The sequence below is a fragment of the Solanum tuberosum genome, unplaced genomic scaffold (genome assembly GCF_000226075.1).
Source record: "Solanum tuberosum cultivar DM 1-3 516 R44 unplaced genomic scaffold, SolTub_3.0 scf00062, whole genome shotgun sequence".
NCBI classification, from domain to species: Eukaryota; Viridiplantae; Streptophyta; class Magnoliopsida; order Solanales; family Solanaceae; genus Solanum; species Solanum tuberosum.
In genome coordinates, this window is record NW_006238987.1 from 1,064,604 (window position 1) to 1,079,652 (window position 15,049).

Below are 15,049 nucleotides of genomic sequence, written 5' to 3' on the forward strand. Positions count from 1 at the left end.
AAATTGTTTCCTAATATAAGGACAATTTTTCCTCTCTTCTACCAATGAGAGACTTTACTTAGTTCCCTCACATTTCCCAATTCTCATTTCTCAATTCACACCTTACTTTAACCCAACAGAATAAACAAACTCGACAATCAGGGAGCGGAGAGTATTCACCTAAACCCCCATGACAAAAAAATCATAGACCTAAACACAAAATTAGAAGTTGAATAAATTGTTTTGGAGTTCGAAATTTGATAATATTTTTTATTTTTTAAATCTCCTTCCGTCAATGTCAATGTCAATACAATGTTTTATACCATCCAAACCAAGCTTCATATTGACCATTATGGAAATGGAAATATAACGAACCAATAGGGCTCAAACAGGGTATACTTTGTTCCTTTGGGGTCCCTTTGACCTGTTCTTGAATTTGAGAGCACAGAAGTCAACACAACAAACAAAGACTATGAAAAGAGTGATGAATGATGTGATCTTCCAATGTTTCTTGATGATATTATAGGATGCTGTCTTGCATGATTGACAGTTGAAGCAAAGCTCGCTCTCTACGGTACTCCAGTTCTTGCCGTCATTATTTGCTACTGCTGGCCCTGCTTTGGGCATGATCCAGTAAGTATCATTTTGAAGCACCAACGTGCACTGAGCAGGTAAAATGCAACAACTCAACTGTAACCAATAAAGCAAAGATTTATTACTTTGAATTAACTTAAACTAAGAAGCATATGACATATAAATTTTCTAATTAAGAACCTGAGCAGGAGAGAGGCAATATTTGTAAAATTCAGCCCCTTTGGCCGTAGGTATATTCGGACAAACTTGGAAATCAACCAAACAACTCTTAATCTGCTCTGCATTCATCACATACTTCTCCAACAAGTAATCTGAGTAATTTCCATCTCTCCCAAATAAAGCCCTGCTCACATTTCTATTGGTGACCAAAATTGAGAACACCGCAAAATAGAGGAGTCCCAAAAGGATCAAGCAGTACGAGATCTTAGATATCCAGAAGATAAATTTGACTGGATAAAAGGCCACAATCAATCCAAAACCCAAAGAAATCAGTACAATCAATCCCAGTATCAACGAAGGCTTCTCCAACACTTTGACACAGAGAGTAGGGATGTCGCTGAAATGTAACCAAACTGAGAACCCTATGAATGCCAGAGAAACCACTAGACCCGCACATCCAAATATGCAATTGGGGCTTACTCGTGCCATTTTCTTTTCTCCGGTGAACGGATACCAGAAGTTGAAAAAAAATAACTGATCACCCTGAATCAGAATCCTACACGTCTCGTGCACTGTACATAAGGATGGCAACGAGGCGGGGTGGGGCGAATTTTAAGCTATGCGGAGCGGGTTTTAGGTTATGCAAAGCGAGGCGGGTTGAAATATATTTTTCTAAATTAATGCAAGGTGGGGAAAATTGCGAATCTATGCGGATTTAAACAAAAGAAAGTTATATGGAGCGGGGCGGGCTGGTTTTAGGTTATACGGGTGCAAGGCGGGTTGAAATATATTTTTCTAAATTAATGCAAGGCGGGGGCTGGTTGTGAATTTATACAAATTTAAACAAAAGAAAAATTTAAGTCAATACTATTCTTGTGAACATACCTAAAATTATATGAAACTTAGAACTACATGTATTAAACAACAAATTCGATATAGTTGGTTGGAACCTGGGAATAATATAGTGCCTCTAAGTATGTTACATGCCAATTAGTTCATTTCATTAATTCCAATTTGTATATGCTTGTATTTTAGCTAAGTGAAGCAGTCACGTGACTAAGCATGGGTGTGAAACTGAAACCGTTAGGAAATGTTGTTAGAAGAGTTAGTTAAGAGTTAGTTATAACTAACTCTCGGAAATAGTCCAGCTACATATAGTTGATCTTTCATTGTAATGGGTATCATTTTCTCCAGCGGTAAGATAACTTCTCTTGCTAGTCCATATTAGGTGGGGTAAAAGAGTGAAGCACAACTGATCAAGACTTAAGAATCAATATGTCTAGAACTAATAATGCCATATAAATTAGAAATAAACATACAAATAGCTAAATATTAGATGGAGAAGTGAAGTCGGAAATAAACAATAATTACAACATCAGTGTCTTGTTTCAGTCGAACAAACAATCACTAGGAAAATGGGAATGTAAAAATCCAATATGGCTCATGCAGGGCATAATTTTTTGCCTATTATTTCCCTTTTGATTTGGTGTTCCTGAATGCGCAGCAGCCAACACCATAAACAAAGAGGACGAGAAGTAAGAGGCCAAGGTTGACGAGGGAACATGTCTTCCAATCTCTCTTGATGTGGTCAAGGAATGATGTCTTACATGATTGGCAGTTGAAGCAGAGCTCGCTCTGTACATTGCTCCAAATCTTGCAGTCATCGTCTGCTACCGCTGGCCCTGCTTTGGGCATGGTCCAGTAAGTAGCATTGTGGAACTCCAGGCCACAGTAAGTGGGTGGCTTGCAGCAACTCGACTGCACTCACCAAAACAAAAGATTTAAATTATATTACACTAATGAAGTATTTCAACATGTGATAAACCTCCAAGTCATCAGAATGAAACTTTCAAGTCACAATCAGAATGAGGACATTCTTTTTTGCTTTAGAAATCTTCTTTTACCAAAACATAAAATACCATCAAATGCTCATCATCCCTGGCGATCTAAGTGAGGCGATGTCTTTGAAATAGCAGACCTATAGGTGTGACTAAACTCAAGTTACCTGATTGTATAAATGTTTGTTGCATCATCAATGCATTGAACTTAATTTCAGAAATACTTTAGTTGGGGCGAAGGGAGTGTATAACTTAGGGTTTGGATGAACCCAATAACTTTTGTTTAGATCATGCATTTGTATTAGGAAACCCATTATAAATTATGAATCCATGACTATGATTTTTTTGGCAAGTTCAGAACTCATAAACTCTAAATTCTCACTACACACTTCCATATGAATTCACTGAGAAATGAGATAATGGGTAAAGACAAAAGATAAGAACCTGAATATGAGATAGTCTGTATTTATAAAAATCAGCCCCTTTGCCAGTAGGTATACTCTGACAAAATTTGGTATCAACCAAACAACTCTTAATCTCCTCCCAATTCTCTTCATTTACCACATACTTCTGCAACCAGTTGGTGTAATCTCCAGATTTGATTTCCTTATAACCTCTCCCAGATAAAGCTTTGCTCACATTTTTATTCGTTACCAAAATTGCGAACAACGTGAAACAGAGCAACCCCACAATGAGCAAAAACAACAAAAACAAATATATCCAGAGGACAAACGAGACTCGGCACAAGGATCCAACCAATCCCAAAATCGAAACAACCAGGAGACATACTCCCAGTATCAGTAAAGGCTTCTGCAACACTTTCTGGCAAAGTGTAGCGCTGTGGTTGAAATTGAGCCAGATTGAAAACCCTATGGCTACCAGAGAAACCAATAGAGTCACACAATTAAGATATGCAATTATGAAATTGCTTACTCGTACCATCTTACTTTGTGTTTTTGTATGCATAGATTTTGAAAATTGAAAAATTAACTTATAAAATTTCAAACACAAACTGCAAAATCACAACAAACTAATTAAGTAGTAGTCCCTATATTTTAGCCATTAAAGAGCAGTTGTTGACTCAGTTAAAGATGATAAGCCCTGAAATATAGGGAGAAGTTGGGATTAGACTGTTCTCTTATTTGGTAAAACTTTTAAAATTCCGTAAAAAACACACTTATTTGGTTCCTTCTTTATAGCAAATGTATTTTCAGAAAAATATAGGCAACAAATAACAAAAATAAAGATAAAAATTACTTTAAAGTTACAACTTTTGATTATATTTTTACCATGTCATCATCAGGATCTTTCACAAAAAACATCAACACAAACACGAGAGTCATCACGCCAAAATGTACAAAATGATCGGCAATCTTTGTCAAATGAAACTTAATTTCTACAAGTCAGGAAGTGACTAATAAGAAGAGCAATTTCCTTGAAACTTTTTCCATGTTGTGTTGTAATGATTTATTTTATAAAATTTACAATTTGTTTACTATTGCTTTTTTTTTAAAGTTTCTTCAGTATATATAGCTAATTGCGTGTTCCATGTTTAATTTGCTCAAGGCTAGATCAGCTCTTGGTAAGAAATTAAAATAGTTGAATTTTGTTGGTGTTTACTATTAGTTCATGACTTTTTCTTTATAATAATATTATAAGTCTCTGTAACATTATGAAATGATGAAAAATGATGACCCTTCGGGGTGGCCCAGTGGTTTGGGCTTGGGGCTTCCATGTTGGAGGTCTCAAGTTCGAAACCCCTTGCCGGCGAAAGCAAGGGGTTTGCCTTCTGGGTCGAGCTCGTCGCGCCGGGCTTGCCTAGTGCGGGTTACCTCTCCTATGTGGTTTGCGAGCTATTGCATAGGAGCGAGAGTTTTACCATGTGCGCACCCAAAGGGTAGCGGTTGCGGGTTTCACTTGTCATAAAAAAAAAAACGATACAATTAAGCCATAACACTATATTCAACGGATTCAAGTTTGATGGCAGGTGTACGTAACTCAAGTAAATATAAGTTCCAGCAAAACCTTGTGCTGATAGTAACATCAAGCATCCTAAGCTCAGAAAGATGTGCATGAAGTTGTAGACCGCAATGGTCCAGAAATCTATTAGAATGTGCAGCTAGCTAGCTGCTCTAAATGTGTCAAACTCCCGAACACATTAGGAAGCTTCAGGGTTTGCGGATAAACTAAGGATTTCAGTAGAGGAACAAGCATGGTGTCAAATTAGTTAAGGTGTGAGGGGCACCCTTTACTTAATCTTTGAGAGTTAGCGAAATTGTTTCCTAATATAAGGACAATTTTTCCTCTCTTCTACCAATGAGAGACTTTACTTAGTTCCCTCACATTTCCCAATTCTCATTTCTCAATTCACACCTTACTTTAACCCAACAGAATAAACAAACTCGACAATCAGGGAGCGGAGAGTATTCACCTAAACCCCCATGACAAAAAAATCATAGACCTAAACACAAAATTAGAAGTTGAATAAATTGTTTTGGAGTTCGAAATTTGATAATATTTTTTATTTTTTAAATCTCCTTCCGTCAATGTCAATGTCAATACAATGTTTTATACCATCCAAACCAAGCTTCATATTGACCATTATGGAAATGGAAATATAACGAACCAATAGGGCTCAAACAGGGTATACTTTGTTCCTTTGGGGTCCCTTTGACCTGTTCTTGAATTTGAGAGCACAGAAGTCAACACAACAAACAAAGACTATGAAAAGAGTGATGAATGATGTGATCTTCCAATGTTTCTTGATGATATTATAGGATGCTGTCTTGCATGATTGACAGTTGAAGCAAAGCTCGCTCTCTACGGTACTCCAGTTCTTGCCGTCATTATTTGCTACTGCTGGCCCTGCTTTGGGCATGATCCAGTAAGTATCATTTTGAAGCACCAACGTGCACTGAGCAGGTAAAATGCAACAACTCAACTGTAACCAATAAAGCAAAGATTTATTACTTTGAATTAACTTAAACTAAGAAGCATATGACATATAAATTTTCTAATTAAGAACCTGAGCAGGAGAGAGGCAATATTTGTAAAATTCAGCCCCTTTGGCCGTAGGTATATTCGGACAAACTTGGAAATCAACCAAACAACTCTTAATCTGCTCTGCATTCATCACATACTTCTCCAACAAGTAATCTGAGTAATTTCCATCTCTCCCAAATAAAGCCCTGCTCACATTTCTATTGGTGACCAAAATTGAGAACACCGCAAAATAGAGGAGTCCCAAAAGGATCAAGCAGTACGAGATCTTAGATATCCAGAAGATAAATTTGACTGGATAAAAGGCCACAATCAATCCAAAACCCAAAGAAATCAGTACAATCAATCCCAGTATCAACGAAGGCTTCTCCAACACTTTGACACAGAGAGTAGGGATGTCGCTGAAATGTAACCAAACTGAGAACCCTATGAATGCCAGAGAAACCACTAGACCCGCACATCCAAATATGCAATTGGGGCTTACTCGTGCCATTTTCTTTTCTCCGGTGAACGGATACCAGAAGTTGAAAAAAAATAACTGATCACCCTGAATCAGAATCCTACACGTCTCGTGCACTGTACATAAGGATGGCAACGAGGCGGGGTGGGGCGAATTTTAAGCTATGCGGAGCGGGTTTTAGGTTATGCAAAGCGAGGCGGGTTGAAATATATTTTTCTAAATTAATGCAAGGCGGGGGCTGGTTGTGAATTTATACAAATTTAAACAAAAGAAAAATTTAAGTCAATACTATTCTTGTGAACATACCTAAAATTATATGAAACTTAGAACTACATGTATTAAACAACAAATTCGATATAGTTGGTTGGAACCTGGGAATAATATAGTGCCTCTAAGTATGTTACATGCCAATTAGTTCATTTCATTAATTCCAATTTGTATATGCTTGTATTTTAGCTAAGTGAAGCAGTCACGTGACTAAGCATGGGTGTGAAACTGAAACCGTTAGGAAATGTTGTTAGAAGAGTTAGTTAAGAGTTAGTTATAACTAACTCTCGGAAATAGTCCAGCTACATATAGTTGATCTTTCATTGTAATGGGTATCATTTTTAGAGATCAATAAGAAAATTCTCTCTTCTTTCTCTTCTATCAGTTTTCTCTTCCTTTGAAGGGAATCGAGCACAGCTGTTCAAGGGTAATTCAATACTTTTCCCTTTAGGCTTACTCATCTTAATTCTGTTTGTATCAGAGTAGGTATGTTAATATATATTCAATTATGACTTCAAATGGTGATGACACATTTTTTTGAATTTTTATTTTTCAAACCTCCTTAATGAAAATCTTGAATCCGTCACTACTAATAATAGTAACAATAAAAACAATATCAATGTTTCATACCATCCAAACCAAGCTTCAGTCAAACAAGTTTTAATCATTACGAAAATGGAAATGTAACGAACCAATAGAATTCAGGCACGGTTTACTCGTTGCCATGGGTGTCCCTTTGACCAGTTGATGAACCAGATCAGATAATAGCACTGAACACAGCAAAGTAAGAAGAGCATGACAAAGTTGATGAGGGACAACTTCTTCCAACCTTTCTTGATGATGTCATAGAACATTGTCTCGCATGATTGACATTTGAAGCAAAGCTCGGTCTGTATATTGTTCCAAATCTTGCAGTCATTGTTTGCTACTGGCGGCCCTGCTTTAGGCATGATCCAGTAAGTAGCATTGTGAAACTCCAAACCGCAGTAAATGGGTGGCATGCAACAACTCAACTGCACGCAACAAAACAAAGATTTATGTTGTATACACTAATATATACTATAATACTGTAACCTGCATTAGTATGTACGTACCCCACAAAATTTAAGTATTATTTTTAAAAAAAATAGGTATCAACTCATTAAGGAGTTTATGTTTTTTTTATAGAAGACCATGGTGTCTCGATCAACTTTTGCGCATCTTGACTAATTCCACAGGATATTTGTCACCTCCCACCAATAACATATGCTAGATAACTCTCCCACCAAGGTTAGGAAAGATGGGAAGAATCACATAGTATATTTTCATCTATGTTGGAATTTAAACCTAAGACCTAATGACTCTCAACCGTTTCATTAACCACTAGGTCACACCCTTAGGTGCAAGACTTTATGTGTTCTTTAAATTAGCCTCAACTAACATCGACGCTCTCCAACATTGAGTGTGTATAAGTTGACATTTCAACTTGTATAAAGTTAAACAAGTAGACACATGTGTCATGTGTGGTATCCTATGTGTATTATGTCACATAGAATACGTGTGTGCACTTGTGGACACCAAAAGTTTGAGAGTGTAGATGTTAGTTGAGACCAAGTTGAAGGACACATATGCAAAACTTTAACATATGTTAATTACTACTCCCTCTGTCCCAATTTATGTAACACATTTCGCTTTTCGAGAGTCAAACAGTTTAAGTTTGACCGAGAATTTGCTCATGAAATTTTCAAATTTTTTAAAATGAAATTTATATATTTATAAACTAAATAAAAAGCACTATAAGTCTCAATAATTGATAATTCAAAATATTTAAAAGATATAGGAAAAATTTACGGTTAAAGATACACTTGTTTGAATCTTGTAATCCGAAATGTGTCACATAAATTGGGACAGAGGGAGTATCATTTTTTACCAAATTTAAAAGATATCAGATAGTGCCCTGAATTAGTTAGTGATCTAATTATTTACATCTTTGTTGTAATGTATTGAATTAACTTAAACTCCAGAAGCATGTAGTAATCATGGCATACTCATTACATCATCTAGATCTGTAATTAAGAACCTGACTGTATTTGTAAAAATGGCCACATCCCGTTTGCCAGTAGGTAGATGCTGACAAGTTTTGAAATCAAGCAAACAGCTCTTAATCTGCTCTGCATTCAACACATACTTCTCTAGCAAGTAGTGCGAGTAATCTCCATCTCTTCCAAATAAAGCCCTGCTCATGCTTTTATGGGTCACCAAAATTGAGAACACCATAAAACAGAGGAATCCCAAATTGATCAACAACGACGAGATCGTACATATACAGATGATAAATTTGACTCGGCACAAGGATTCAACCAATCTAATAACCCAATAAAACAGTGCAGACACTCCCACTATCAGCAAAGGCTTCACCAACACTTTCAAGCAATCGCCGCTGTAGCTGAAATGTAACCAAATTGAAAACCCTATGAGTAGCAGGAAAAGAACTATATTCACCCAAACAAAGGATATATATATATATATATATATATATATATATATATATGCATGAATAATTTGCAGCTTACTCTTGACATTTTCTATTTTCCGGTGATCGGATAAAAAATAGCTGATCGGATTCCTAAAATCTGCAACAAGTAAAACCCTACCTATCTGGGTGAAAGAATTGTTTCCAGCGGTTAATATGCATTAATCAGTTAAGTATTTAACCCTCAGGTTGGAGTTAGTTACCGAAATGAAATTTTCTTGCAATTTATTTAACGGAATTTTATACATATATATCTCTTTACATCCAATACTCAATACTTATAAAAAAAATTGATCCATTTTAAATTGGTCATTAATGAACAAGTTATATTCGTGTAAATAGAGGAAAATGAAGGTGTAATCTAACAGTCTTATCATAAAATGACATACATTTTTCTCTTATTTTGTTGCCACACTGCTACACATTATAAGAATCCAGCTCTTCTCTATTTTCTTTAAATTCCTACTTAGATGTATGACACTAATCTTATTTAAACATCAATGATACAAGATTTTTAAGTATTCAAATGCTTTAATCATGATTAAAAAGATATACATTACCATTTAAATCTATCTATTTTTTGCTATAAAAAATCATCTCACAATTTTTTCGCACCATAATTCAAATTATTTTCATTATCTATAGTTTTTCCATTTAAAGGAAAATGTTTCCTCATAGAGTAAATTTCTTTCAATTTAAAATAAACATTTAAATAAGTTATTTTACTAAGAAAATTATACAATAGATTAGCCTTCAGATATTAAATAAAAAATATTGAAAATTACTTTGATATAAAATATCAAAGAAAACGAAAAGTTAGACAAACTTTCTCAAAAAATAGATAGAATATATTTTAAAAAACAAAATGTCTACAAATTTGATAGTGAGCTCGTGACTCACGTAGTTAAACTATAGAAGAACTCTTTTTATATCAAAAGATTAATGCTATTTAATTGAAGTAATTCCATTTGTTCTCAAAATTTTGGAAAATGAATATTTTCTTACTAATCTTAAATATCCTTTTTAATCATGGTTTATCAGTATACTTCTTTGATTAAGAAAACTAATTAATTTAAATAATATAGGTGTCATACATCTAAGTAGGAACTTGGAGAAAATGGGTAGAAGAGAAATGGGGAGGAGTCAAATCCATTAAAAATAAAATTACCTAAAAATAGGTCATTAAGTTCATAATTACTATCCATCTCTGCACAACACGTGAGATGCAATAAATTTTATTATTTTAGATTACATTGTTGTCGTTTTTATTTATACGAAAGAAGGCTATATGAATTGTTGGAGAAGCGTCAAATTTCATCAAAATTTGGTACATTTTTGCTAAGCCAAGATTGAAATTTTACCGTGATATATGAAATAATTATTTATCAAGAAAAGTAATATTTGACTAGGCATATTAGTACGGAATTGAGCTTCGATTGAACGAGTAGGTTTGTATTATTGTTTGGAAGTTACAGAAAAAAGAATCGGGTCATTTCGCTATGGTATGAGGAAGTTAGAAAATCTAAATTGTTAATTTCTGGTATAAATACTGTTGTTCAAGTAAAGACATCCGTGAAGGAATATTGTTGCTTATGTTAAATGCAACAAGGTTATTGAATTCACCAAACTCACTGAAATTTCCAGTAAACAAAATTGCTGGAAACATATTGAGAGATCTAGTGGATTGACTCTAATCCATCAACAAGTGCCCTCGAAACTGGTCCAGTTAACGTAGCACACTATGCAGCTGCAACAAACTTGTGTGGTTCACTTGATGAAACATGTTGCCCTCTCATCTAACCAGAGAGTATGAACTCATTTGAGTAATTGAACGAAATTTCAGCACACGTAGAGAAGATCACATTACTTATTATGCTCCAGTAATGTAATGTGTGTCTTTTATCAATTCAGTTTTAGTACTTTGAATCAGAAAAAGATTGTCAATAGAGTAACAATCTGATACTCGAAATGTTCAAGTGCTTACATTAGGGCGCTGCTAGATTTTGGCAAGCTTCTTATAATCAGTGGAAATGGTAAGATGACTTCTCTTGTTAGTCCATATTTGGGAAGCACAACTGATCAAGATTCAAGAATGTGTATATGTTATAAAATTAATAATGCCATATATAGGTAAGAATAAACAGACTCCGTAATAGTAAACAATGAATACAATATCAATGTTTTACACCAGCCATCCAAACCAATCTCGAGACAAACAAATATTAATCATTAGGAAAATGGAAATGGAACGAACCAATAGAGCTCAAACTGCAGGGGCTACTTTGTGCCTTGGGTGTCCCTTTGACCTGTTGTTGATCAAGTACAGAACATAGCACAAAACACAGCAACAGAGGAGTATGACAAAGTTTAAGAGGGACAAGATCTTCCAACGTTTCTAGATGAAGTCATAGAATATTGTCTTGCATGATTGACATTTGAAGCAAAGCTCAGTCTGTACATTGTTCCAAATCTTGCAGTCACTGTTTACTACTGCCTGCCCTGCTTTAGGCATGGTCCAGTATGTAGCATTGTGAAACTCCAAACCGCAGTTAGTGGGTGGCTTGCAACAACTCGACTGCATGCAACAAAACAAAAGATTTAAGTTGTATACACTGACATATATAATACTGCAAAGGTATCTATCCACCGAGGTTGGCATTTATGCCCTAGGCACTTAAATTTATATAAAAATTGAACAAGTAGACACATGTGTCTTATTTGATATCATGTGTATTAGAATATGTGTAGCATAAATGATAAATATGCAGTTGAGACAAGTTAAAAGGCATGTTCAGCAGTTTTTATAATACCCATAAACTTTAACATGTGATAAATATGTTGATATAATTTTTTAACTTAAACTCAGAAGCATATAGTAATCATGGCATATTCACTACGTAGTCCAGATCTATAATTAAGAACCTGAGTATGAGAGAGGCTGTATTTGTAAAAATCAGCCCCTTTGCCAGTAGGTAGATGTTGACAAGTTTCGGAATCAAGCAAACAGCTCTTAATCTGCTCTGCATTCATCACATACTTCTCCACCAAGTAATGTGAGTAATCTCCATCTCTCCCAAATAAAACCCTACTCACTTTTCTATTAGTCACCAAAATTGAGAACACTGTAAAACAGATGAGTCCCAAACTGAACAACAACAACGAGATCGTACATATATACACGATAACGTTGACTCGGCACAAGGATTCAACCAATCTAATAACCCAATAAAACAGTGCAGACACTCCCACTATCAGCAAAGGCTTCACCAACACTTTGTCGCAAAGCGTCGCGCTGTCGCTGAAATGTAACCAAATTGAAATCCCTATGAGTGCCACAGAAAGGAATATAAGTATGAATTTGCATCTTACTCCTGACATTTTCTATTACCCATGAACGGATTAAAAAAAAGCTGTACCGTGAATCTGATTCCTAAAATCTGCAAGTAAAAACCCTAAATCTTATGAAAGTGAACAATTGTTTCCGTGATATTGTAACCATCCAGTTAATATGCATTAGTTAGTTAAGTATTTAACCCTTTTAGTTAGTTACGGAAATGACAATTTAATACATGTATCTCTGTAGAGTCAATACTCAATCCTTATTAATAATCCATTATATAAAATTTATTTGATCCGTTTTAAATTGGTGTTTAATAAAACAAATTAGAGTAAAATCTCAAAGGATTAGTCAAATACAAAGAATTATCTAGTAAAGTGATTTAACTCCTTGTTTTATTTCAAGTTTTCAACAAAATCACTCAACTTTGAGACTTTCTCTTATATAATCACTCAATCAAATTTGTTATGTAAAAAATATAACATTACAAAATAAATTAAAATTATCAATTTAAAATTTACGAATTTTTGTAGTCCTCTTCAAATACTTTTTTTTTTGCGAAAAAATAAATTGATCTCCAGCCTTGGATTTTTGGCTCTAAAAAATCAAGTTCCCATACACAAATACATACTTTCAAACTTTATTGTTAGATTGTGTTTTAAACGAAAAGGCAAACTGAATTTGCTATTAACTTTTTGTAATTGTTGTTATAACTTAATCAGTGGAATTGGCACTGGCCTTCTTGAGGTCACTATTTAACTTTATTTCTCGTTTATATATATACACAAAAGAAGGCTGAATGAATTGTTACGTTGGAGAAACTGCAAATTTCATACGCCATTAAAGGAATATTGGTAAGGGCTAGGGGTGTTCACGGGTTGGTTTGGATCGGTTATTGGTCAAAATCAAAACTAAATCAACTTAATCGGTTTTAAAATTATCAAAACCAAACCAAATCAAATATAGTAAATATTTATCGGTTTGGTTGTTATCGGTTTCGATTCGGTTCGGTTTGGTTTGATTATTTGGTTATTAACCATAGACAAAAATAAAAGAAACAATTCATTCAAAATGTGAAAAAAGTGACAACAATCCATTTAAAACGAAAATAGTTAGAATGACTTACATTGATATTTTCAATCTTATAAAGAATTGTCATAGACACATTCATATACATAAACCAAATTGCTGGAAATGTATTGAGAGATCTAGTGGATGGACTCTAATCCGTCAATAAGTGCCCTCAAAACTGGTCCAGTCAAAGTAACACACAATGCATCTGCAACAAATTTGCGGGGTTCACTTGATGAAACATTTTGCCGTCTCATTTAACCAGAGAGGATGAACTCATTTGAGTAGTTGAACCAGATTTCAGCACACGTAGAGAAGATCACATTACTAATTATTTGTTGTAAATCATAGATAAGTATAAATTATGTCGCATCTAGAATCATCCATAGATAAGTATAAATAGGAATTGTCTTGTACATTTATATACAACCAAATACAAATCCAATTCAAAAGTCTTTTTCCATAACCAAGTTCTCTTTTCCAAATTATTTCTTCTCCTTTCTAGCTATCTTGCGTTAATAGAAGATTTCCCACTTATACTTTTCTTTTGTTATTATCTACAAGTCAGTTGCGGAGCCAGAAATTTTAATAAGGGGGTTCAAAATCTGTGAAGTAAACACTCGAACTAGTGGAAGGGAGTTCGACGTTATTATACATACCTAAAAAATAATTTTAATCATGTATAAATAGTAATATTTTTCGCCGATAGGGTCCGAACCCCCTCATTATATGCTGCCTCCGCCCCTGTCTACAACTACAATTGAAGCAGAGCTCGCACTGTACATTGCTCCAAATCTTGCAGTCATTGTCTGCTACCGCCGGCCCTGTTTTTGGCATGGTCCAGTAGGTAGCATTGTGAAACTCCAAGGCCCAAGCCACAATAGGTGGGAAGGCTTGCAACAACTTGACTGCATGCACGAAAACAAATATGTAAGTTGCAACAACTTGACTGCATCAACCTAAGTAGAGAATATCTAGCTAAGGCTTTACAGCTTATTGAGGCGATGAATAAAATTAAAAGAAATGACATTTTGTGTAGTTAATTTAAGTATCTAAATGACGAATTAGAACACACACAAAAAATTCAAATTTTGAACCAAACATGTCTAATTAGAATACTTCATTAGGAGTTGAAGTTTTCAATTGAAACAGAACTTAGTTTGATTGTCTAAATGAAATATTTTAACAAGAGGTTGATATAATTTAATCAGTGGAATTTGCACTGCATTGCCTTTTTGAGGTCACTATTTAAATTTTGTTCTCATTTGCTTCTTCTTTTTTTGTATTAAATTTAGACGAAACAATGTTACATGAAATTATGAATTGTTGGAGAAGCTGAAACCTTCAAAGTCGCCGGTAAAGGACTTGTTGCTTATGTTAAATGCAACAAGATTATTGAATTCAGCAAACTCACTGAAATTTCCAGTAAACAATTGCTGCCCTCAAAACTGGTTTAATCAACGTAACGCATTATGGAAGTGTAACAAACTTGTGTGATTCACTTGATGAAACATTTTGCCCTCATATTTTTTCAAGAGATGATGAACTCATTTGAGTAGTTGAACGAGATTTCAGCACACGTAAAGAAGACGACATTACTTATTATGCTTCATTAATGTACTTTTACCTATCCAGATTTACTACTTTGAATTAGAAAAAAATTGTGAATAGAGTAACAACCCAATACTCGAAATGTTAAGTGCTTGCATTAGGACGTTCATTTGGCTCATGCAGAGTATACTTTGCGTTTTTGGCATCCATTTGATTTCTTCCCCCTGCGAATACCCCACTGAACACTGCAAACAAAGTAAAAGACAAGAAAGAATACAAAG

At 34.6% G+C, this 15,049-nt stretch overlaps 4 protein-coding genes across 4 annotated transcripts; all 4 read right to left on the reverse strand.

Moving 5' to 3' along the window:
• Nucleotides 1-363: 363 nt before the first annotated feature.
• On the reverse strand, nt 364-1,221 carry LOC107060142 (tetraspanin-12-like). The gene is made up of 2 exons (XM_015307640.1): nt 754-1,221; nt 364-669 (listed from the first exon to the last, which is right to left on the reverse strand). The coding sequence occupies exons 1-2, from the start codon at nt 1,219-1,221 to the stop codon at nt 364-366; spliced, it is 774 nt and encodes a 257-aa protein (XP_015163126.1).
• A 799-nt stretch (nt 1,222-2,020) lies between these two features.
• Nucleotides 2,021-3,712, reverse strand: LOC102601578 (tetraspanin-8-like). The gene is made up of 2 exons (XM_006345010.2): nt 3,015-3,712; nt 2,021-2,490 (listed from the first exon to the last, which is right to left on the reverse strand). The coding sequence occupies exons 1-2, from the start codon at nt 3,534-3,536 to the stop codon at nt 2,200-2,202; spliced, it is 813 nt and encodes a 270-aa protein (XP_006345072.1). The 5' UTR covers nt 3,537-3,712; the 3' UTR covers nt 2,021-2,199.
• A 1,493-nt stretch (nt 3,713-5,205) lies between these two features.
• Nucleotides 5,206-6,063, reverse strand: LOC107060143 (tetraspanin-12-like). The gene is made up of 2 exons (XM_015307641.1): nt 5,596-6,063; nt 5,206-5,511 (listed from the first exon to the last, which is right to left on the reverse strand). The coding sequence occupies exons 1-2, from the start codon at nt 6,061-6,063 to the stop codon at nt 5,206-5,208; spliced, it is 774 nt and encodes a 257-aa protein (XP_015163127.1).
• Nucleotides 6,064-10,910: 4,847 nt separating this feature from the next.
• Nucleotides 10,911-12,289, reverse strand: LOC102601911 (tetraspanin-7-like). The gene is made up of 2 exons (XM_006345011.2): nt 11,732-12,289; nt 10,911-11,384 (listed from the first exon to the last, which is right to left on the reverse strand). The coding sequence occupies exons 1-2, from the start codon at nt 12,185-12,187 to the stop codon at nt 11,205-11,207; spliced, it is 636 nt and encodes a 211-aa protein (XP_006345073.1). The 5' UTR covers nt 12,188-12,289; the 3' UTR covers nt 10,911-11,204.
• Nucleotides 12,290-15,049: the final 2,760 nt, after the last annotated feature.